Here is a 24,281-nt window from a genome sequence, read left to right on the forward strand (position 1 = left end):
TTCCCAATACCTAGTATTCCATTCTCAGCACTTTTGTTCAACACTGTAATGGAGGTTCCAGTAGGCAAGAAAAAGAAATAAAAGGTATCCAGACTGGAAAAGGAGAAGCAAGACTATCTTTATTTGCAGGTGATAGGATTGCCTACATAGAGAATCCTAGAGAGTCTAAAAAGAGATACTAGAACTAATAAGTGATTTTAGTAAGGTTGCAAAACACAAGATTAATATACAAAAATCAAGTGTATTTCTATATACTAGCAATGAACCAGAAATTGAAATTAAAAATACCATTTACAACAGCATCAAAAATCTGAAATATACAGATAAATTTGACAACATATGTGCAAGACCTGTACACTGAAAACTACAAAGCATCGCTGAAGACTTAAACTAAAGAAGACTTAAACAAATGGATCAGAAAACTTGATATTGTTAAGATGTCAGTTCTACCCAAACTTATCTATGGATTCAACTAAATCCCAATCAAAATCTCAGCAGGCTTTTTTTTTTTTTTTTTTTAAGAAATTGACAAGTTGATTCTAAAATTTGTATGGAAATGTGAAGAACACAGAATAGCCAAAACAACTTTTCAAAAGAAGAACAAACTTAGGGACTTACACTACTGGATTTACACTACCAGATTTCAAGATTGACTATAAAAGCTACAGAAATCAAGACAGTGTGTCTGGCATAAAGACAGGAAAAGAGACCAATGGTACAGACCTGCACATATGTGGTCAACTGATTGTCAACAAATGTGCCAAGGCAATTGAATGGAAAAAGGATAATCTTTTTAACAAATGGTGTTGGAACAATTGGATTGCCATATACAAAAAAAAAGTGAACCTTGATCCTTACCTCACACCATACAAAAAATTAATTCAAAATGGATCAAAGGCCTAAATGTAAGAACTAAAACTATAAAGCTTCTAAACTGTGACCAATTCTCACTAGTGTTTCACAAAAACAAAATACATACCACTTCTTGGTCTTTTTGCAATGGATGACTTCCTTGGAAGATTTAATCCTTTAGTACTAATCACTAGTTCAATGCCCACAGTACTTGGATTTTCCTTCACCTTTGTAGCAACTGAAACAATGTCCAGCTCAAGTCTAGGGCAATAGTTCCTATTCCAAATACTATTAATATTAGATGACTTTTGACATGTTTTGTCAGTCCAACTATGACTTCTTGATTGGGCAGGCTAAAATAGTAAAAGGAAAAAGGTTACTTTAAGAAGAAAAACAGTTAAATCATTTCCCTCTGTATCAACATAAATTATAAGTAAATAATTAAATTACCCCTTTGAACAGCTTTTGATGAAATATCTGTCCTCTAATAATAACATTTTCTACTTTGCTGGTCCTATACTTTTCCATTAAATGTGTCTTGTATTCCTAGGTCTGTTTCTCTCCCAATGAGGGTCAAGCAAACTCATTAGCTCATTTCTAAGAAATAAAAAAATGAATCTTCCTAAGATGAACAGTGCAAGAAATAAAACTACACTTGAAGAAACGTTACCAGGAAAAACGTACTTTTAAAATTTGAGTATTAGTTCAATATACAATACTAATTAGTTTAATAATCATCTAGCAATAAGCCTCTAAATAATCACTGACATACCCTTTACAAAGGACCTGAAAATTAAAACCATAAAATTATGTATTTAATCAACTATCCCATCTCTAGAATTTGGATGAGTTCAAACCAAAACAATCTAATTTACAAAACAATAGCTTCTTTAGTGGACAATACCTATGTATTAAATAGGTATGTATTAGTAGACAATACCTATGTATTAAACAGAAAGCTACTTTGGTCTACATTGAGTCATGCACAAAACTTTCTCCAAGAAAGAACTTATTGACAGTAAGGATTGGTAAATAATCATTTTTAATGCTAAAACAAGTTATTCACAATTAATAACTATTTTATTATTTTTTCTAAATATATTTTAGATGAAAATGATCTGCTAATAGGACGTCAATGATATTCTAATAGAGTAGGAGAGGCACAGGGAAAAATTAACACTGGTACAAAAAATGTTGGTACTAGGGTGTGAATTCCACCTGACAAAAAAGTCCCACCTGAATCTGGAATCTAATCTTTCACTTAAAGAAAGGATTAAAAATAAAAATAAATAAATAAAAACGAGGTAACATTATTCATAATATACTCTGAGAATTAACAAGGAAGGTAATTTAGAATAATTGAGAGAATAGGTATAATAAAGATAGTTTAAGCAGTATAGCTCATGGCATTAGATCCCACTGATGGTTTTATTTAAAAAAAAAAAAGAGAAATAGGCAAGTAGAAAACTTGACTGGGAAGAATAAATCTTAGATAAATAATAAGAATTAGTTTGATGTACAATTAGTGGTTCTGAAAGAAATTTCTCTATGAAAAAAATAATCTGATAAGGATCTGGACTTCTGAAGGATGGCCATCTTAGTGAGCCATAACATTCCCAATTGTATCTGAACATTTTCATTACAACCAATTATTTTTGAGTTTCTCAAAGGAAAAACTTGAGGATCATTCTGATGAAGTTATAATATCAGTAATTCAAATGTGTAAAGAAGATAGCAGAATAAAGACTTTTCAGTTCCCTTTTCCTACAAACTTCCAATTATAAGGTAAATAAGCCACAGAACTATAATGTACAGCACAGGGAATACAGTCATCCCTAAGTGGCTGCAGGGGATTGGTTCCAGGAGCCCCTCAGATACCAAAATCCACGATGCTCAAGTCCCTTATATAAAATGGAATAGTATGGTCAGCCCTCCATATCTGCGGGCATCTGCGGATTCAACCAACCACAGACCCAATTCGATTGAATCCTTGGATGCAGAACCCATGGATATGGAGGGCTGACCAGTATAGTAAATAATACTATGTGACTTCCCTGGTGGTCCAGTGGTTAAGACTCCATGCTCCCAATGCAGGGGGCACGGGTTCAATCCCTGGTCAGGGAACCAAGATCCCTCATGCTGCACAGATGGCAATAATAATAATAATAATAATAATATTGTAACTCTGTATGGTGACAGATGGTAAATAGACTGATCATGATAATTTCTTAATGTATATAAATATTGAATCACTATGTTGTACACCTGAAACTAATATGTCAATAAGTCAATAAGAAAAAAATCATCCCCAAAGCAATAAGAAGAAAGAAACACAAATACCATCTACAGAAAATTTAGGAGATATCTGTAACTTCCAAACCACAGTGAAGACAAGAGTATAGAGAGAAGAATTTAAAGAACCTAGCCCAAGGAGGGAGGGGCAAGATAGGGATAGGGGATTAAGAGGTACAAACTACTAGGTGTAAGAAAGCTGCAAGTATACATTTTACAATACAGGGAATATAGCCAATATTTTATAACTATAAATAAATTGTAACTTTTAAAAATTGTGAATCACTATGTTGTACACCTGAAACTTATATAATATTGTAAATCAACTATACCTCAATAAAGAAAAAAATAAAGAACTTAGCCCAAGAAAGATCAAAGTGTCTTCAAGCATCTGCAGAAAAGAATATCAGTAAAAAACCAATTCCGGACTTCCCTGGTGGCACAGTGGTTAAGAATCCGCCTGCCAATGCAGGGGAGATGGGTTTGAGCCCTGGTCTGGGAAGATCCCACATGCCGCAGAGCAACTAAGCCCATGCACCACAACTACTGTGCCTGCACTCTAGAGCCCACGAGCCACAACTACTGAGCCCACATGCCACAACTACTGAAGCCTACATGCCTAGAGGCCGTGCTCCACAAGAGAAGCCACTGCAATGAGAAGGCCGCACACCGCAACGAAGAGTAGCCCTGCTCACTGCAACTAGAGAAAGCCCATGCACAGCAATGAAGACGCAATGCAGCCAAAAAAAAAAAACAACCCACAAATTCCGCATACAGAAACCTGAAGACTCAGAAATTTAAGGGATCAGGTACCATGGAGGCCACAAGTAGGGGGAGGGCTAAAAAAAAGGTTTATTTGACTCCTGGGCGCTCATGTTCAATCTGTCCATACAGTCAATTCACACCCATCTGCTTCAGAGTGACTGGACCTTTGAAACCCAGAAACAATAACATAAAAACAGTAGGTACTTCAGAAGATGAAAACATCCATTTGTCTAAAGACAACGATCAAATGAAAGGCTAAATAATGAATAGTGGGGAACAGCCCTACCCCTTCCTGGTCCACCCCAGTTCATTTCCCTCTCTTACTCTCAAAATGCAAACAGCCACATTTACATAGTTAAGTAGAAATTGGAGGATCCCTTTTTGGAAAAAAGAACTGTACAGAGAAAACATGCTGATGTTTGGGAATTCACAAAACAAAGGCAGCTTGTTTCCAACCAGTTCACCAAAGAGTAAAACCCAAGACTATAAGCCCCACTCATTCACACAAAGCTTCTTAAGCTTCTCAGTGCCTCTCCCAAACAGGAACAAATTGACAAGAAGCTCTAGGTGTTTGAAAAAAAAGTCTCCACCATGAAAGAGAAAAGTCAAAACACATAGGAAAAAAAAAAAATCCAAAGCAAACAGAGATAATGCAGAGAGCAGAAGAAAATGTACAAGAGATTATAATTAATATTCTGAGAGGGGTGGGGGAAAAGAGGAGATTACATCCATGAAATAAAACAAAATCTTTAAAAAATCACAATTAAAGAAAGGGTTCTTGGGGCTTCCCTGGTGGCGCAGTGGTTGAGAGTCGGCCTGCCGATGCAGGGGACACGGGTTCGTGCCCCAGTCTGGGAGGATCCCACATGCCGCGGAGCGGCTGACCCCGCGAGCCATGGCCGCTGAGCCTGTGCGTCTGGAGCCTGTGCTCCGCAATGGGAGAGGCCACAACAGTGAGAGGCCCGCGTACCGCAAAAAAAAAAAAAAAAAAAAAAAAGAAAGGGTTCTTAGATATGAAAATGATAGTAAAAAGTAAAAATTCAACAGAATTTTCTGCAATGATAGAAAAGTTCTGTGCTGTCCAACATGGTAGCCACTAAGGACTTTAAAAGTGGCCAATGCAACTGAAGAACTAAAATTTAATTTAATGTTCATTTAAATAGACACATGTGGCCAGTGGCTACATACTGGATAGTGCAAAGTTGAAAGAAAAAATAAAAAAGTTTTCCCCAGAAACAGCAAAAGACAAAGACATGAGTAAGATAGAAAAGTTCCAGAATTTGAAGACCAGAAAAATCCAATATCTAATTAATAGAAGTTCCAGATACAGAACAAGAGAAAACAGAAAAAAGGAACTAGCAACCTGAGTGTAAGGTTTATATAATTTGAGTTGATGAACATAAAATTCTTTTTTAGTATCATCATGAATTTGTGCTCTCTTAACAAGCTTAATTTCAGCTGACAGTAACGATTCTTTTCAATGCTCAACTGGTCACCAGTTTGTCAGTGGCCATCTTCTCTAGGCTCACCTCTTTTTCTTTCTCAAGGTGCTCTGTTTCCTTTACCTGGTAAACACTAAGACATTCTTGGTACAGCCAGAATGAACTACTTAGAGTACCTTTAACATGTTATCCTCTTTCACACATGCTGTTTTCTTCAGCGTGGAACCACTCACACATCTTGAAAACCCCCACTCATCTTTGTAAAGCCAGGATACACACCAGTTCCTCTATAAGGAGACAGTAGAGGGCTTGGCTTGGAATCAGAGCTCCCCTATTGATTAAATTTGTGAGCTGGCAAGTCCCCTAACCTCGCTCTAATTGTTTCCTCATCTGTAAAACGGAAATAATGGTACTGACCTCAGAGGCTTGTTAAGGAGTAAATGAATTACTATGTCTAAGTTGCTTAGAATGGCACTTAGAACACAGCAAATGCTCAAGAAATGTTTATGATTATTAAAAAGTATTCTCTCCTAGGGACTTCCCTTGTGATCCAGTGATTAAGAATCTGCCTTCCAACGCAGGGGATGCAGGTTTGATCCCTGGTCAAGGAACTAAGATCCCACATGCCGCAGGGCAACTAAGCCCTCATGCCGCAACTATTGAGCCCGCATACCACAAGCAGAGTGAAGCCCACGCACCACAACAAAAGATCCCGCATGCCACAACAAAGATCCCAGGTGCTGCAACTAAGACCCGACACAGCCAAAAAAAAAAGTATTCTCTCCTTAGGTGGAGTTAAGTGCATGCCCTTTGTTTCCAGGGAGCCTCGAATACATCTATTATAGCACTTACCATATTTCTATATATATAACCATGTGTCTCTCCCTTAGACAATGAGTACCTCACAAGCAAGGATTACACTGTTTTTCTTTATATTCCAGAACACTAGCTAACCTAACTATGCTTGTTATAGTACTTAACAAATGCTTAGTAAAGAACTGAATGGTGAGTAAGGGTAAAGATCTGGATAACTATGAGAAAGGAGAAACTATTAACCAGAAAGACAAAAAAGAAGCAGAAGGACTTAGCAATGAAAAAGAAGCCAGGGGTGGGGGAGGAGCAAAATAGGTGAAGGAGATTAAGAGGTACAAACTACTAGATATAAAATAAATAAGTTACAAGGATGTAATGTACAGCACAGTGAATACAGTCAATATTTTATAATAACATTGTATGGAGTATAATCTACAAAAATATCAAATTACTATGTTTTACACCTGAAACTAATACAGTTGACCCTCGAATAATACAGTTAATCTGAGTATAATTTATAGTCAGCCCTCCATATCCGCAGTTCTCCTGCATCTGCGGATTCAGCCAGTCAACGACCGTGTAGTACTGTAGTATTTGCTATTGAAAAATACCCTTTTGTAAGTGGATGTGTGCAGTTCAAAGCCACATTGTTCAAGGGTCAACTGTATAATATTGTAAGTCAACAATACTTCACTTAAAAAAATTAAATTCCAAGTCTTCTAGTCTGAATGAAAGAGATCATGTAACTGACATTCATTCATTCAACAAAAAACATGGTAAATATAATATGGCAGTGAATATCACAAAACTCTGCCTTTATGAAGATTACACTCTACCGGGAAGAATCAGAAAATAAGTAATAGAGACATAATTTATGGAGTAACAAGTGCTGAAAAGAAAAAATGTTATTAAGGAAAGCTGATAAGAAATAGAGTTTGCTTTTGACTGTGGATAGATTATAGGAAAGCATTTATGTAGATTCAGGAGACTTTTAGAATTATGTGATTGGTACACAGACTAGAGATTGGGTTAAAGATGTGTGAGTTCTCTGCATAAATGAGATAATTAGAGTCATAAGAACTTACTTAAGGAATAAATCTGAACATAAATGAGAACAGAGTCTGAATGGAAATATGAACAGAAAAGAGAGAATGGTGGGAGAGTGTATCATAAGAGATACATACATACAATTGGGAAAAAGTAGAAGAAAACAGGATAGGGCTCAGAGACACATAGCAGGGGTGCTCAGTAAGTATTTGCTAAATTGTGAATGAGCGAAAAATCAGTTTTTACTCCCCAAGGGAGGTATTTCTAGGTTTGGTCTTGCCAGAGGCTGAATGGGGGTGAGATGAAAAAAGGTCATCAAACATTTGGTATATTCAAATGAAATGTTCAAGTGTAAAGGTTTGATAATACATTTTGTGGTCACTTTTTAATTTAAGGAAATTACCAATATACATATTTTCTCTAACATCGAGTTGTTTTCAATCTACACCCTGCATAATGCCTGGATATAGAAATGCTTAAAAGATGTTTACTAAATGAAGATTTGCCTCTAGTCACAGTTCCCGAGACATAATTAAAATGTGCTCTTTTAGAAAGAAGTCTTTAATATGTTACCACAGCAGTGTCTGGATTGTAGTCATCAATCTGTTCGAAAGTATTTATATCTTTATTTCCAAGTGCTATTTGAAGAGCTATAGAATCATCAACATATCTAGGTTGGTAAGATTAAGGAAAAATGCTTTTATTAACAACCAAACAAATGATACTGTAATAAGACAGAAAAGTGTGTTCTATTGTCACAGGTTTATGACTTCAATGGACCCTACTTACTTTCCACATTCAGCTTTACTGAAACCACAGGCATAGTTTACTAGTCACAGCAGGAGTTGGCTATTTTCTGAAGCAAAGTCCCAAGGCATCACTTATTCCCTGTCAAGGGAGACAGAGAGGAAAGTCTTGGCGACTGCCTATGTGACTCACGGCTCTACATCACCCTGGATGTACGTGGCCAGTGGCTGTGGGAAGAGCATCCTCAACTGGCATACTCATATGTTCAGAGCATTCTTCCTGGTTAATTGAGCTTGCTTGCCATGAGGGGTTCTCTTAAGTGCCACCTCTGGAGTATGTACCTTAAGTGACTGACTGTACATGTTTCTGTCAAGTCAATCTAAGTAGTTAGCAAGTTATAATGGATGAGCCTCAGGTTTTTAAACAAAAAGTTACTCTAAATTTTCCCTAGCATTGTAATTAAATTTAACAAAATAAAGATTTTACTATAAAAAAAGCAAAAAACAATTTGCAAACTTTTTACTGAATGTCTCACTAAAAAATCACCACAAAAATACGGAAGAAGTGCAAAGTTCTACCCTTCTGTTTCAGAAAGGATACCGCCCAGCATAGCTTAGTGTTTCAGGATCAATGTCATCTTCATAGGCATTCAAAGGGATGAGTTTCCTTTTGATGGGATCAAAAACTAGCTGATAGAGGAAGGTATTATTGGCCCGAATAAAGCCTTTGATGTAATCTTCTGGTACTGTTATATTCATCTTGAGATAATGTCCAATTTTCTTGATAACCTAATAATGAATGTAAAAATATTTATGAGTTATCTGCAGGTAAAGAAGAGGGAATGCATTATTCCCAACACCCATCACTTTACATTAGAGAAGGATGAGGAGGGATAGAAAAACCAATTGCTTGTATCTACATTAAAAACCTCTACCAGTAAACACAACCATGTCATGACTTAAAATTCTAAGTCTCTATAACCGTATTTTCTTTGGGTTTTCTATTATTAATCCAAAGAATGAAAAATTCAGTTACACATCAAATTTACATTCCTAGGTATAACTTTAAGATACATTCTTCACCCTCAAAGTCCATTTCATCTAGAAAGCAAAAAACAAACAACACACAAAACCTAAGAATTAAAAAAAACCCAAATATTCATAGATCATATTTTAAAAATGAAGTCAACATTCTAATTCCTGTTAGAGTCATGGATGATTAAAGCTGGAAGGGGTTTTAAATCTTTTATATCAAACTCAGAGACAAAGAAGAGAAGATGCAGAGAACTGAAGTCATCCTGTAGTCACAGGCTAATTAGTACATGTTGCTCTATTCCGAAATCTGCCACCACCTCCCAACCTTGAGATCTGTCTATTCTAGTACACCACCCTTAGTCCTGAGGACTCACATCTTGTACCCTTGGAGACAGAAAATGGAAATTCTGCTCTGCAGACTCTAAGGGCTTAAGAGAACTACTCAAGGGGGGGGGGGGTAGGAATAAGCTTCTTTAATGTATGTTTAATTTTTTAAGGTAAAGACATCAGAGAAATTATAGAGCAGCAATGTATGGGGTCTCAAAGTTTTCTAGAAAATACATGACACATGATACCACATCAAATTATATGAGGAAGTAATACAAGAATCCAGTTGTACTCTATTAAGCCATATTAAAGAGATTTACATAAATGTGCAATTCCTCTTCACTTGTTTTAGAAGATAACTACTTTTCATAAAAATGATACGTATGTTAAAATGTAATGAATTAATTATTGTTAATTTTAAGTGAATTAATAAACATTTTGATTTTTCTGTTTCAATTTCTTTTTTTTTTGGCTGCATCGGGTCTTCATTGCTGTGTGCAGGCTTTTCTCTCTAGTCGCAGCGAGCGGGGGCTACTCTTCATTGCAGTGCACAGGCTTCTCATTGTGGTGGTTTCTCTTGTTGCAGAGCATGGGCTCTAGGCACGCGGGCTTCCGTAGTTGTGGCACGTCGGCCCAGCAGTTGCGGCACGCAGGTCCTGGAGCAGGCGGGCTTCAATAGTTGCGGCACGCAGGCTCTAGGGTGCGCAGGCTTCAGTAGTTGTGGCGCATGGGCTCAGTAGTTGTGGTGCACGGGCTTGGTTGCTCTGCAGCATGTGGGATCTTCCTGGACCAGGGACCTCTGTGTCCTCTGCATTGTCAGGCAGATTCTTAACCACTGTGCCACCAGGGAAGTTCCTTCTGTTTCAATTTCTGACTCAGTAAATATCAATAGCTATAACCCATATAAATAAAAATAATTGCCACAAAGAGATTTTAAGAGTGTAAAGGGATCCTGAGACCAAAAAGTTTGAGAACTACTACTACAGAGTAACAGGACAGAAATCAAAAGACTACATTTTAACATTAATTCTACCCTAGAATATCTTATCCTTAAGTTTCTTTATATTAGTCTTCATTTAAAAAAATTACTACTTGTTTTTTGTCAGTTGCTGAAAACATGGTTCATCCGTTGCCAAAACCAAAGTTCTAGTGTTTTAGTCATTTTCTCCTTTCAATGACACCATATTGGATATGGATATAATAGAATATTTAAGATCCATATTCTGAGCAGTTCATCTATTATTTAAGAACTACTTCAGAAACTGAATATGACACTTGGTAAATCACTCTTACCTTTAAAATATCTGGATTATTGGCTAGTCTTAGTACTTTGCAGGCCTTGGCTAATCCAATCCCACGCAGCGATGAGAGATAGTCACAGCCTGAAAGAATGCACATATAACGGAACTTCTCTTCTGTGAACACATCCCCAAGCTGTTTGCACATTCCTAGCCGAGCCTGATCAACTTCTAGTCCATTTCCAAACTGGTCCATTTTTAAAATAACCTTCAAGAGGAATGGAAACTGTTAACACCTGAAAGAGCCATTTTTATTTTTCATCATCTAAGACATTGCAGTATTTCTGAGAGGTCTTTCTTGTTCTTTATCATAACTGAGAAGACAGACAGGTAGGCCAGTTAATTACTGTGATATTTGCAAATAAGTTAAATTGAAGCATACGCTATGGCTAGACAAGGTCATACGCCAGAACTCAATTGTCTTGACTCTGGTATAAAGAAGGCCCTTTCTGACATGATAACCTATTACAGGGTTATCATGTCAAATAGCAATTCATACAAAAAGCATTTTCTCCTTACCTTCCGCTTTTACATATTAAAGTAACCCTTTTGCTTAGTCTTAAAGTAATACATGTCCACTGTAGAAAATTTGGAAAACACAGAAACTCAGGAAGAAGAAAATAGAAGTTGCCCCAAATGCCTTATCTATCACTGTTACCCAGCATTAACCTTTTCACAGATCCTTCTTCATCTATGAAATAAATAGATAATATAAATAACATAGATATTAACAAAAATGAAATCACCCTATAGTTTTGTATCTTAATATATCATAATAAAATTTTCCATTAGTTTTATACATAATTCTAAATAACTGCATAACATCTTATTAGTAGATAAGTTAGCTTATTTACCTAACCTAATTGAAAAATATAAAGCATATAAGTTACCATTATTAAAAAATAAGACCACATTCCACTAAAGAATTTGGAGAAAACAAAACCCTCTAACTGTAAGGGCTTACTCTGAAAAATCGTCCAGATTACACAAATGTCAAGCAGCAAAACCTTTCTTTTCATTTTAATAAAACAATTATTAACAACTGTAAGTAAATATTAGTTGCAGGTATTAAATAGGATAAAAAACTTCAGCTCCTGATTTACACTATTTCCATCCACACAGAAAAATAGTATGGAGTAGTTGTAGTTAGGTACCTTTTTACAGCCAAAAGCGAGGAGATCAGAGTCTTCTGTAATTACAGCTTGTACAATACCAGCCTTGTTAAGATAGGCCAACTGTGCATCTGCTTCATATGGAGCCACAAGACAATCTACTCCCTGAGACCGAGCAGCCTATGGGAAAGGATTGGTCAATCTAAAGAACAGCATCTGCAAAGCACTGAACAACTTCCTATATCAAACCCATTTTATTACCAGCCTCAACATGTATTGAATACTTGCTAATACTATTTTTGAAAATCATTTCCTTTGAAGTAAGTTTTTCTACTTTTAGTCCTACACATATTGAACTAATCATACAGCCACTAAGAAATCTTTTTTAAAAATCAATATATAAATTATGAAAAAAGAAATATTGCTGTACATTTGGGGGCAAATACAAGCTATAAAGCTTAATTATTTCAAATTATAGAAAGCTACCATCTTAAGAATGATTATGCTCTAAAAAGAACACAAGTCATGCGTTTCCCCAGGTTCTCTTATCACAGGACATGAGTCTGACACTGTACTGATGAAACAACAGAATTTAATCACTATTTTCCCATTTGTTTACCAAGCAGTTTGAACACAGACCTGAAAAGGGGAAGTGTGGGCTGTGATTTTGGGCATGCTGACACTAAGATTTATGGTAATAGGTAATAAGGAAATAAGCTTCTAAGAAGCAGATCAAGTAGACTAGAAGTCTGTAGAGATCCTGAGTTGGCCAGGCTACTTCAACAGATCTGACAGTCATTCATGAGTGAAGGTTACAGTAACTGTCGAAGACTATGAGTGGGGTGGGATTGAACCTCCAGGAATTTATTCCTTGCATCTCTGCGGAGCACATCTATCTATGTAAGTGACACATCTAAAAAGGGAGAGCTTCACTTATTCCTTAGGATTTCTCCCTTGGAAACTGTTGGACTCCTCTCTTCTACCTACAGATACTGTTCCTTCTTCCTCTGACACCCAGCTTTCCTGAAGGTTAGGCCTAGAATAATTTTCCTCCCTTTACTTCCTTAACAAACAACTCAACAAACAACTTATAACTAGCTAAATGAACCTAGTAATTTGTTACTTTGGCTTAATTTCTTATTTTGCTCACCTTAATTACGTTGTGGGCCATAGCGTGTGTGATATTGATAGAACGGGTGAAACATTCTCTGGCTTCTGAGACCTTCCCCTCACGGAGAAGCTGCTTTCCCTTAAGAAGATTGGCTTGTCTTCTTCTGCAAGATAAAAAAATAAGGTGAGAGAAGGAATCAAAAAATTACAATAAAACTATAATTCAAGAATTTTTCCTAGAATAAAAAATGTTTGACTCATTTGAAAGTGCACATCCAATCCTTGAGAACATTAACCCAGATCTTTGGGGCTTCTAGACAAAAAGAACAAGGATTTATAGTGCCTGTACACACAAGCTTATCATCAGACTTTCCCATAGCAATGCTTCATGTCAAAAGAAAATGGAGTAATGAAGACACTTAAGAAAATGTAAGTCAAGGCTTTTACACCATTAAAACTAACTTTCCAGTGTAAAGGGTGCAACTTTATCAACATACTAAGAACCTGAAGTATACTGTTTCCTGTGAGTTTCTCTGTGGAATCTATTAATACTAGAGGACAAACCATGGAAAAACCAAAAAAACATGAGAGACATTGATATAAGGACTATTAATAGCCATCAGCTATATCGTGATTTGTAGACGCAAGACTAAATAACTACTGCTCTCTCCCTGTTTAGGGAGAGAGCAGTAGTTATGTGCCCTGACAATGTAGTACCACTATGTTTGAAATGGGGGGAGAGAGTGCACATGCAAAGGAAAGAAAAAGAAACTGTAACAGTTTTCAACAATCATATTGGTAGTGGTAGTATTCGTATTTTATTCTGAATCTATTGTTGAATATAATGTGGGGTAAAATAAATGAATTATATTATAAGATATTCTAACTTTATTATCCTTGTATCCTTGAAAACGAAGATTCTTAGTAGGAAAGAAAGGAGCAACGGACACCATACAGAAAAAGTTAAGTAAAAAAAAAACCCTGTAGTCTTGAATTTGAATTGAAGTATCAGTATGAACTCATGAAGTTTACCTTTTAAGTAAACGTGCATATACACATACACAAAAATTTCCTAGTTCACTTTTAAACTGAGCTCCAGAGATGAGGAGACTTTGTAGAAAAGGATTTTAAATGCCCCTCCCACCACTACAGTGGCAAAAAGAAAGCTGATCCTACAGAGATAAGTCAGAAAGAGCACTCAGGTCAGAGACAGACAGCTGAAACATTTTTTAGCCTTTCTTGAAGTTAGCAAGAGGAAATAACTCTGTAATTAGAATTAAGAACAGGATGGGGGACACCCAGGTGGGATATGGCATGGACTAGTCTCTTAGCCACACTGGTTTAGGGGTGTCACCAATCCTTTAAGAAGTAACCTGAAACTAACTTTTTATTAAAAGTATTTTTAATAAACTGTGTATTATTCCTACTAGAATGTGGGTGCAGACAGTCTCAGTTAATCCTTTTATAAACTTTATAAAGTTCTGACTTTAAGAATCAGAGCCCACTAAATACAGCTAGATTGAAAAACCTAGACCTGAAGAGCCCTCTCTAATTTGATTCTAAGCCCAGAGATGGCAAAACTAGGCAAGCAGCACTCTCACAAAATGATCACTCAGTGAGGTTTACTTCTGTTTGGGGCTAACTCATACTACCTTTAACAACTAAGCCCAGTGCTCTTTCCTGTACAGCACAATGACTCCTGGACCTAAAAACTAACACAGGGTAAAAACAAGAACAGATGAAAAGTGGCAGAATAGGTGCTTCAATAAAATATAGAAATTCTTTAAAAAAAAAATACAGAAATTCTTTCTAAGGTCTGTTATAAAAATACTAGATTCTGTTGAGTTAAATATGAATGACAAAATTTCAATTATAACTACTGAAAGAACAGAAATAGAGTACATCACTTTTCAACTAGAAACAAGAGACAACAATAAGGTGGAAAAACAATCAACCCAGAAGTTAAGCAAGGTAGGAGCTATAGATTAGTAATTAATGATCAATGTAAAAAGAATAAAACTCTCCAGTTTTAAAAATGACAAAGACTGGGCTTCCCTGGTGGCGCAGTGGTTGAGAGTCTGCCTGCCAATGCAGGGGACACGGGTTCGTGCCCCAGTCCAGGAGGATCCCACATACCGCGGAGCGACTAGGCCCGTGAGCCATGGCCGCTGAGCCTGTGCGTCCGGAGCCTGTGCTCCGCAATGGGAGAGGCCACAGCAGTGAGAGGCCCGCATACCGCAAAAAAAAAAAAAAAATGACAAAGATTGACAGAATGGATAAAAAAATTACAGTGATGTGTTCTTTATAGAAGACAAACTTAAAACCAATGACATAGTAAAACTGAAAATAAACAGAAAAAGACATTAGGAACATACAAAAGAAAATTGTTACTGCTATACAAACATCAGACAGGATAGACTTTAGAACAAAAAAACATAGAGACTAAAAGAGTCACTGCATATTGCTTCAATTTGCCACAAAAATATAACAAATTCTAAACTTGAATGCAACCAATAAAATAGCTTCAAAATAAACAAAGCAAAAAAAATCAGACAGAACTACAAGGTAATTGACAATTCCACTATCATAGTGAAATTTTAATGTACATTTCTCAGTAATTGATGAATTAAGTAGACACACATAAAAAACAAACCAAAAAAAAACATTAAAAAACCCAATAAGGATATGGAAGATTTGAACATTACAACCAATAAGCTTGATTTACTGGACAGACATAAAACCATCCACTCAATAACTGAAGAACACATATTCCTTTCTAGCACACATGGAACATCTAAGGAAATCTGTTCATGTACTAGAGATTAAAATAAGCCTCAACAAACTAAAATAAAAAGAAATTCGTATTATACAGACCACAATCTCAGATCTTAAAAAGTTAAAGAATTAACTTACTCTCTTCTAGACCTCTCCACTTCCTTTTTAGAAGGTAAAGTACATCCATCAAATACCAGGATAGGCTTGATCCCATGAGATAGTAACATATTTACAAATTTCATACAAAATCCTACATACCTATGAAAATGAAGAAAATAATTAAATGCTTTGCATCTTTAGGTAATACTTTTGCTATTTTTAAAACCAAATGAGACATATTATGAAAAGAGGTTTCTGTTTTTAAGCAAATGTTTTCACAGGAAATGTAAACTCTAATTTAGACTTGGATCCTAATGGGCTATGGGATATTTGCTTTCCTCATGTGTAGATTAAAAGGCTTTGACATCCCTTTCAGTTCTGACATTGTGTGATTCTATATCTAGCCTTTTTACCCCATTTTCTTTTTTTTTTTTGCTTTGAGAAATTTCAAATCTATTGAAAAGTTGAAAGAATAGTAGAAAAAATACCTGATTTCTCCAACAACACCATTATCATATCCAAGAAACTTAAAAGCCACAAAATACCATCTAATATACAGTCTACATTAAAATTTGTCTGATTGTCCCAGTATTGTTATAACCAGTGGTGACCTGCTAAATGTTTAACAAGTTCTAGAGAAAGTGGTACCTAATATGTAGCATTTGTCAATCCCTGACATGAATATTCTACAGTGGTGGATAAACTACCAATATGGGCTCACTAAATGCTGAACTGGGAGGAGATGGTGTATAGCCAGCTCATAAAAATTGACTCCAGCACAGCACCGCTACAATTTTTTTCCCTAGTCCAGGATGCAAACAAGAATCAGGTATTGCATTTCAATTTTTATTCTGGCAAGAGAGTTAACAATAGCTCCACGTAGATTCATTCCAGGGTCACATGGATGGCTCAACATATGCAAATCATCACTGTGATACACCACATCAACAAAAGACAAAAACCATGTGATGATCATCTCAACAGATACAGAAAAAACATTTGACAAAATTCAACATCCATTCATGATAAAAACCCTTATGAAAGTGGGTATAGAGGGAACATATCTCAACATAATAAAAACTATTTATGACAAACCCACAGCCAATATAATACTCAATGGTGAAAGCTCAAAGCCTTCCTGCTAAAATCTGGAACAAGACAACGATGTCCGCTCTCACCACTTCTCTTCAACATAGTATTAGAAGTCTTTTCCACAGCAATCAGACAATAAAAAAGAAATAAAAGGTATTCAGATTGGTAAGGAAGACATGAAACCATACATAGAAAACCGTAAAGTTGTCACATAAAAACTACTAGAACTGATAAATGAATTCAGCAAGGTAGCGGGATACAAGGTTAACATACAGAAATCTGTTGCATTTCTTTACACTAACAATGAAATAGCAGAAAGGGAATATAAACAAACAATCCCTTTTAAAATACTTAGGAATAAACCTCACCAAGGAGGTGAAAGACTTATATGCTGGGAACTACAAAACATTAATAAAGGAAATTGAAGAAATGAAAAGATATTCCATGTTCTTGGATTGGAAGAATTAATATTGTTAAAATGGCCATATGACCCAAAGCAATCTACAGATGTAATGCAACACCCATCAAAATACCCAAGACATTTTCATAGAACTAGAACAAATAATCCTAAAATTTATATGGAACCATAGAAGACCCAGAATTGCCAAAGCAATCCTGAGAAAAAAGAACAAAGCAGGAGGCATAACCCGCCCAGACTTCAGACAATACTACAAAGCTATAGTAATCAAAACAGCATGGTATTGGCACAAAAACAGACATACAGATTAATGGAACCGAATAGAGATCCCAAAAATAAACCCACACACCTATGGACAATTAATCTTCAACAAAGGAGGCAAGAATATACAATGGGGAAAAGAGACAGTCTCTTCAGCAAGTGATGTTGGGAAAGTTGGACAGCTGCATGTAAATCAATGAAGCTAGAACACAGCCTCACACCATAAACAAAAATAAACTCAAAATGGCTTAAAGACTAATATAAGACAAGACACCATAAAACTCCTGGAAGAGAACATAGACAAAACATTCTCTGACATAAATCATACCAATGCTTTCTTAGGTCAGGCTCCCAAGGCAATAGAAATAAAAGCAAAAATAAATAAATGGGACCTAATCAAACTTACAAGCTTTTGCACAGAAAAGGAAACAATAAACAAAACAAAAAGACAACCTATGGACTGGGAGAAAATATTTGCAAATGATGTGACTGAAAAGGGCTTAATTTCCAAAATATACAAACAGCTCCTACAGTTCAATTACCAAAAAAACCCAAACAACCCAATCAAAAAATGGGCAGAAGACCTACATAGACATTTCTCCAAAGAAGACATACAGATGCCTAATAGGCACATGAAAAGATGCTCATCATCACTAATTATTAGCGAAATGCAAATCAAAACAACAGTGAGACAGTGAGGTACCACCTCACACCACAGAATGGCCATCATTAAAAAGTCTACAAGTAATAAATGCTGGGGAAAGTGTGGAGAAAAGGGAATCCTCTTACACTGTTGGTGGGAATATAAATTGGTGCAGCCACTATAGAAAACAGTATGGAGGGAGGTTCCTTAAAAAGCTAAAAATAGAGTTGCCATATGATCCAACAATCCCACTCCTGGGCATATACCCAGACAAAACTGTAATTTGAAAAGATACATGCACGCCTATTTTCACAGCAGCACTATTTACAACAGCCAAGACATGGAAACAACCTAAATGTCCATTGAAAAATGAATGATAAAGAAGATGTGGTATACATATAAAAGCAATGAAACGATGCCATTTGCAGCAACATGGATGGACCTAGAGATTATCATACTAAGTGAAGTAAGTCAAAAAGAGAAAGACAAATACCATATGATATCACTTACACGTGGAATCTAAAATACAACACGAACGAACACATCTATGAAACAAAAACAGACTCACAAATATAGAGCACAGACTTGTTATTGCCAAAGGGGAGGCGGGGCTGGGGAGGCAAGGATTGAGAGTTTGGGATTAGCAGATGCAAACTATTATATATAGGATGGATAAACAACAAGGTCCTACTGTATAGCACAGGGAACTATACTCAATATACTGGGATAAACCATAAGGAAAAAGAATTTATATATATGTATAACTGAATTACTTTGCTGTACAGTAGAAATTAAACACAACATTGTAAATCAACTAGACGTCAATAAAATTTAAAAACAATAGCTACACGTACAACTGCCATCAATTTTAACTCAAAAATATGAAAAGACACAATCTTAAAAGATAATCTTCTAAATCAAATATATTCATCTCAATGGAAAATTCACTACATTGTTCTTTTTTTCCTTTTATTGTAAACCAGTGACAATAGACCTTCATTGTCTACAGAACAATGATTGTGACCTACTGATTAAGTATCAAGTAAAAATAGAAGAAAGCAAACATAAAATTGTAATAAATTTTAAAGGAAATTTACTTTTTTATTAAAAACTAGACAGAGGAACTCCCCTGGCGGTCCACTGGTTGGGATTCTGTGCTTCCACTGCAGGGAGCATGGGTTCAATCCCTGGTCAGGGAACTAAGATCCTGCATGCCGTGCAGTGTGGCAAAAAAAAATTACTAGAGAGAATATAAACATCAGACACCTGGTGCCCTCACTTTATATATTTTAGACATCTTTCCAGGTCAGCACATATAGAGCGACATCATTCTTTATTACGGTCATAAAGGTTTATCATAGGCTTATCCAAATTTTCTGACCTTTTCTGGTTAATATCCCCATCCAAAGGTGAAAAAGAAAAGGAAAGTAAACTATCAAATGTGACTTACTAGTTGCAGTGGGAAAAAAAATTACACAATACTTTGCTGAAAGTCCTGAAACTTTCTAGTTCAGTAAACATTTACTAAACACCTACAACATGGTCAGTCCTGTGGAGTTCATCTCTGACAACAAAGGATACTCCCTGTACTCTGGACAACTCTTCCAGTTAGTCAAAAATCTCAGAATCCTTAAAAATTACCAAAGAACTAGAGATAAAGTTTCTCCCCAGTGAAGACAATTCAAAGAAACACTGAAGGTAGCACTGAAAAACTTGCAGTCTTCAACTGTAATCGCAACTGCTCAAATTTAGTGGTGGAAAAGAAATCACTTTCAAATAATGATTATAACATGGGCTTCCCTGGTGGCGCAGTGGTTGAGAGTCTGCCTGCCGATGCAGGGGACATGTGTTCGTGCCCCGGTCTGGGAGGATCCCACATGCCGCGGAGCGGCTGGGCCCCGTAAGCCATAGCCGCTGAGCCTGCGCGTCCGGAGCCTGTGCTCCGCAACGGGAGAGGCCACAACAGTGAGAGGCCCGCGTAATGCAAAAAAAAAAATGATTGTAACAGTTGGAGTGGCAGAAGTGCCCAGACTCCTTCAGATCCACACAAACTGTAACAGGTCACTTTTGGTCAAATTAACTCCATAGGCCTGAAAGCCCAAAACATACATTCACCTTTCAATAATGACTTCTCTGTTACTCTCCATCCCCACCCCCTCCCTCCATCTTCTGTAAACAAAAAGGGTTATTACTGTCCATTGTGCTTAAGTAAATCAGACTAAGATCTGTGAGCCTTTCCTCTAGGAGATAAATAATATATTGCAAAAAAGAAAACACATAATAGTATCCAAATTCCTGTGGGAAATCTCTGTCCAAAAACTATGCTTGCTTGTTTTTCTAGTGTTTCTATTTAAAAAAGAAAGAGGACATTCGTCCTGCCTCAAATGAGGTCACAGAGTTATGACTGGATGTCAACAGGGTCAACAGTTTTGGCCCCAAGTGAAGTAAAAGGGAGTCAGAACACCTTGTCCCTTAGAAGCAACTGCCTTGTTTTGCTAATAGGGCTTAGCAATGTGTTGTCTGTACCCAAGAAAGTAGGAGACTGAAATCACCATGGATTTTTAGAATATTGTTAAAAAGTTTATCTTACATAAAGAATAAAGAAGACAGTCTTTGTCCATTAGTGTCCTAATACTCTGGCTTAGTAGAAAGAATGAAAACTAGGACTATAACGTAGAAGGAAATGTTCCCTGATTTGGCAATATTCTAAAGCACATACTCTCACGTCTTGATAAACCTGTCATTGAATAAAAATGATCCCTTTCTGAAAAAAAGGCATTATAAGTCTCATTCTTAATTGGCAATGAATTAATATAAGGTCCAAACTTACTTATCGGTAGGTTCACCTTTGGCTAGTTTTTCAGCACAAGCAACAGCTCCTTTGTGAAGCCAGCAGTATGTATCCACAGCTACTACCTGCCCTTTATACTTCCTCATGTGGATAGGTTCAGAAGCTTCTTTGATAAATTGCAGTAATCCTTGTATCCCCATAGTGCCAAGTTAACTACATGATATGAAAAGAGAAAGGCAAAATTTAAAGCAAAATATATTTACCCAAAAGTGTTGGAAAAATAAAGAAAAAGAGCTTGGAAACTGATATAGCAACGATTATTGTTCAGATATTTGAGAATCATGCTCTTTAATATTTTAAGTGGGCTCCTCCCTGTCAAACAATTTCCATAGTCTAAAATATTTACCCCAGTCACTAATACTATCTCTAATGCCACTTCATAGTTCCTTAATGTTTATTCTTTCTAAAGTGCCTTCCCACTTGGAATCATAACGTTTGCTCCAAGCCCTTAACACAGTATAAAGCAAGCAGAAAGTACTAAAAAAGTATGAGACTGTCTTCTCTCCAAAAAGGCATTGTTAAAATCTATAAAACTATGTATGCTATGATACCACATTGCCTCTACACAGGCATTATAAGAAATAACATGCAAAACAGTTTGTAGAACATTTTAACTGAAAAATAAAATAATCAAACACAATTATAGAACTAAAGCTGTACTTTTCTAGGAATGAAATTTACTGCCATCAGAACGCTTTATTCCAAGCAATGAATGTTGTTTATAAGCAGTGGTGGGTGGCATCCAGAGGCAACTCCACTGGACTCTCTGAAAGCTATCCCCAAATAATGTGAAACCATGCCTGCTGTGCAAATAGTTTCAAGAAAAATGTTTTAGCTTCCCACCCTCTTCGTCTAGGTTGCAGCCCCCAAGCCCTTTCTATATGGAAACCTATAGCTGCCAGTCCTTTCCCAAGCAACTACTGCCCCTTCCCCCAACTCCCCTGATAAAAAAGTAAAAGCAGTAGACACTGAGTAGCTGCTCAGCATTTCGTAAACTAAATCTCTCCCATAAGGCATTACGTTTGGGAGGAAAGGAAGAAAGTACAGGATCAGAAGTCAGACTTACCCTGTTGAAACCCTGTATCAAAGCTGTGATACTCTAGTTCAGCAGTTCTCAATTTTCAATTCTTGGCACATTCTCAACTCCACTCCTAGGGACTATGATTCACTAGTCCTGGAGTGAGGCGGGAATTCTAAATTTTAAATATGGCAGGTAATTTGGACACAGGAGGTCCTCTAGCCACAGTTTAGGAAAAACAATTAGTCTCCTACCTCTCAGACGTTCCTGAAAAGAGTTTTCTCTGAGGAAAACTGACATAGTATATACATTTCGTGAAACTTACATTTTTTTCTAAGTTAGGTAAATATTCTCGAATAAATGTTTCCTCTTCAGCACAATGAGAACGATGGGGGGCCTTAGGCACAAAGCATCCTCAGGAGACCGCCCGCAGCACCAAGTAGTAGTGACAGCACAATGTCACCGCTCCATCCCGTTTCACAGGGATTGGCAGGGAGGCCCACAAGCCCTTTCCAGGAAACACGTTCCTTTGGCCTGCACAACGTTAAGAAAACAATGTACTTGTCAAACATTTGGAAGCTGGGAAGTTGCTTGTAAAACTGACCTGATAGCTTGCGCAGGAGAACGAGAGGACCCTCCCTCGGTTCGCCGAACCGCAGCCCTGGCCAGGCCGAGCGCGCTCCCCCGGCCCATACACCGCCGCACTACAAATTCATTTCAGGGGTGCCCCCCCAGCCCCGCGCCGCCCTCGGGGCCACTGCAGGGTCCGGGAACGCGTGAGACCCTCCCCTTCAGCCCCGCAGACCCCGGATCCCGAGGGCAGGGGCAGGAACCAGCGGGGACCCACCGCGTGCTCTGAACAGCCCGCTCCGCTCGCTTCCCGGCTAGGTCCCGCGCCGTCCGTCGGAGGGCAGCCCTGTGAGGGCTCAGAAGCCTATCCCCACGGCCCCCACTCGCCTGGGCCGGAGCACGCTAGGCGGCTGCGGGGAACTCAAGGGGCAGAGGCGCAGGGACGCAGCTGTGCACCGGCATCCGGACCTTTCAATTTGCGCGGGATGGCCCGCGACCCCGCCCAGAGGAAGTGACGTCACGCCCCATTTCGATGCCGGCTCCGCCTCCCACGGCTTCCCGCTTCCGGTCTGTGCCCGGACATCGCCGAGTGGATTCGGAACGCTGCAGCTGTAAGCGCTTGGTTCCCGGGGCAGCCTTCTGGAGGGGTGAGCGGAGCTGGCTCTGCTGGCCAACAGGGCACGGCGCCCGGGATGCGCATTGAGTTCCTCTCGCGGGCTGCTGGGAGTCGAGGATCTCTCCCGACTGCGGCCTCAGGTGTGAGCACTGAAGCTCTGAGAGGTCCGCAGCGTGTTTGTGTTGAGGTTTCTAAACTTAAGGGTCCCTGCTGGAATTGTCCCTAGTCCTTGTGTTGTGCTGCTAACCCTGGCTCTTGACAGGCAGCTGCACGTGGGCTCCAGGGACACAGAAAGTGCAGTTTGAGATATTTATTCCCTGGACCCTTCCTGTAGACTTTGGGAAGGGGAGGGAGCGCTTACTAAATAATTTAACTGATAAGTGACAGAGAGTCTTTCCTTAACCAGGCTGGCCAGGCTTCTCTGCCCTCTTCTCAAAGCCTCAACCTTGGCATGTAAAGACTTGAACAAACACTAACATGGTCTTTTAACATCAAATCCACATCCCTCGAGTGACCCCAGCTACATTTGAAGTGCCTGCCTGAGAAAGCTCAAGGCTGCCAAAAGAATTTAGCATTTGTGCTGGTCAACATCCGAAGGTAGGATCTCTACCCCGTTTTTCTAGGAGGGGAGGAGCCTAACTGCCATAAATTCTGGTTAGCAATCCCAGGTGAGTCTCCAGTTCTCCTTCCCGATTCTTTTTTGTTTTTCACTCCCTGCCTCTACTGAGCCACCACTCACTTACACCCCCATTTCCTCTTGTAACTGCCCAGTAGCTTATGTACAAATCCAGGGTGAGTTCATTTCATGCTTGACACTTTTCCCTGTTGCAATATGTTATTTTTTTTAAATTTTTTTTTTTGCCGTACGCTGGCCTCTTACTGCTGTGGCTTCTCCCGTTGCGGAGCACAGGCTCCGGACGCGCAGGCTCAGCGGCCATGGCTCACGGGCCTAGCCGCTCCGCGGCATATGGGATCTTCCCGGACCGGGGCACGAACCTGTGTCCCCTGCATCGGCAGGCGGACTCTCAACCACTGCACCACCAGGGAAGCCCTGCAATATATTATTGACTAAAATCTGTCCTGACTACTTTACCTAGTG

The 24,281-nt window shown here is 38.1% G+C and overlaps 1 protein-coding gene and 1 long non-coding RNA gene across 5 annotated transcripts in view; one reads left to right on the forward strand and one right to left on the reverse strand.

Moving 5' to 3' along the window:
• Positions 1-21,118, reverse strand: part of EXO1 (exonuclease 1) — a 36,948-nt gene extending 15,830 nt beyond the window's left edge. For both annotated transcript variants that reach the window (XM_060285331.1, XM_030868585.2), the window contains exons 1-8: positions 20,958-21,118; positions 15,753-15,872; positions 12,880-13,003; positions 11,772-11,909; positions 10,613-10,825; positions 8,559-8,746; positions 7,785-7,881; positions 980-1,205 (exon numbers count right to left, since the gene is read on the reverse strand). In XM_060285331.1, the coding sequence (XP_060141314.1) occupies positions 980-1,205; positions 7,785-7,881; positions 8,559-8,746; positions 10,613-10,825; positions 11,772-11,909; positions 12,880-13,003; positions 15,753-15,872; positions 20,958-21,118 (1,267 nt within the window). The remainder of the gene's footprint in view (positions 1-979; positions 1,206-7,784; positions 7,882-8,558; positions 8,747-10,612; positions 10,826-11,771; positions 11,910-12,879; positions 13,004-15,752; positions 15,873-20,957) is intronic.
• A 2,021-nt stretch (positions 21,119-23,139) lies between these two features.
• Positions 23,140-24,281, forward strand: part of LOC138842307 (uncharacterized) — a 51,012-nt gene continuing 49,870 nt past the window's right edge. Inside the window, exons 1-2 of one of the 3 annotated variants that reach the window (XR_011376687.1) lie at positions 23,140-23,177; positions 23,589-23,779. This is a non-coding gene — a long non-coding RNA (uncharacterized lncRNA). Of the gene's footprint in view, positions 23,323-23,588; positions 23,851-24,281 lie in introns of all 3 variants that reach the window. The other 2 variants (XR_011376686.1, XR_011376685.1) reach the window with 2 other exon arrangements.

Source organism: Globicephala melas, chromosome 1 (assembly GCF_963455315.2).
Source record: "Globicephala melas chromosome 1, mGloMel1.2, whole genome shotgun sequence".
In the NCBI taxonomy this organism is placed as follows: domain Eukaryota; kingdom Metazoa; phylum Chordata; class Mammalia; order Artiodactyla; family Delphinidae; genus Globicephala; species Globicephala melas.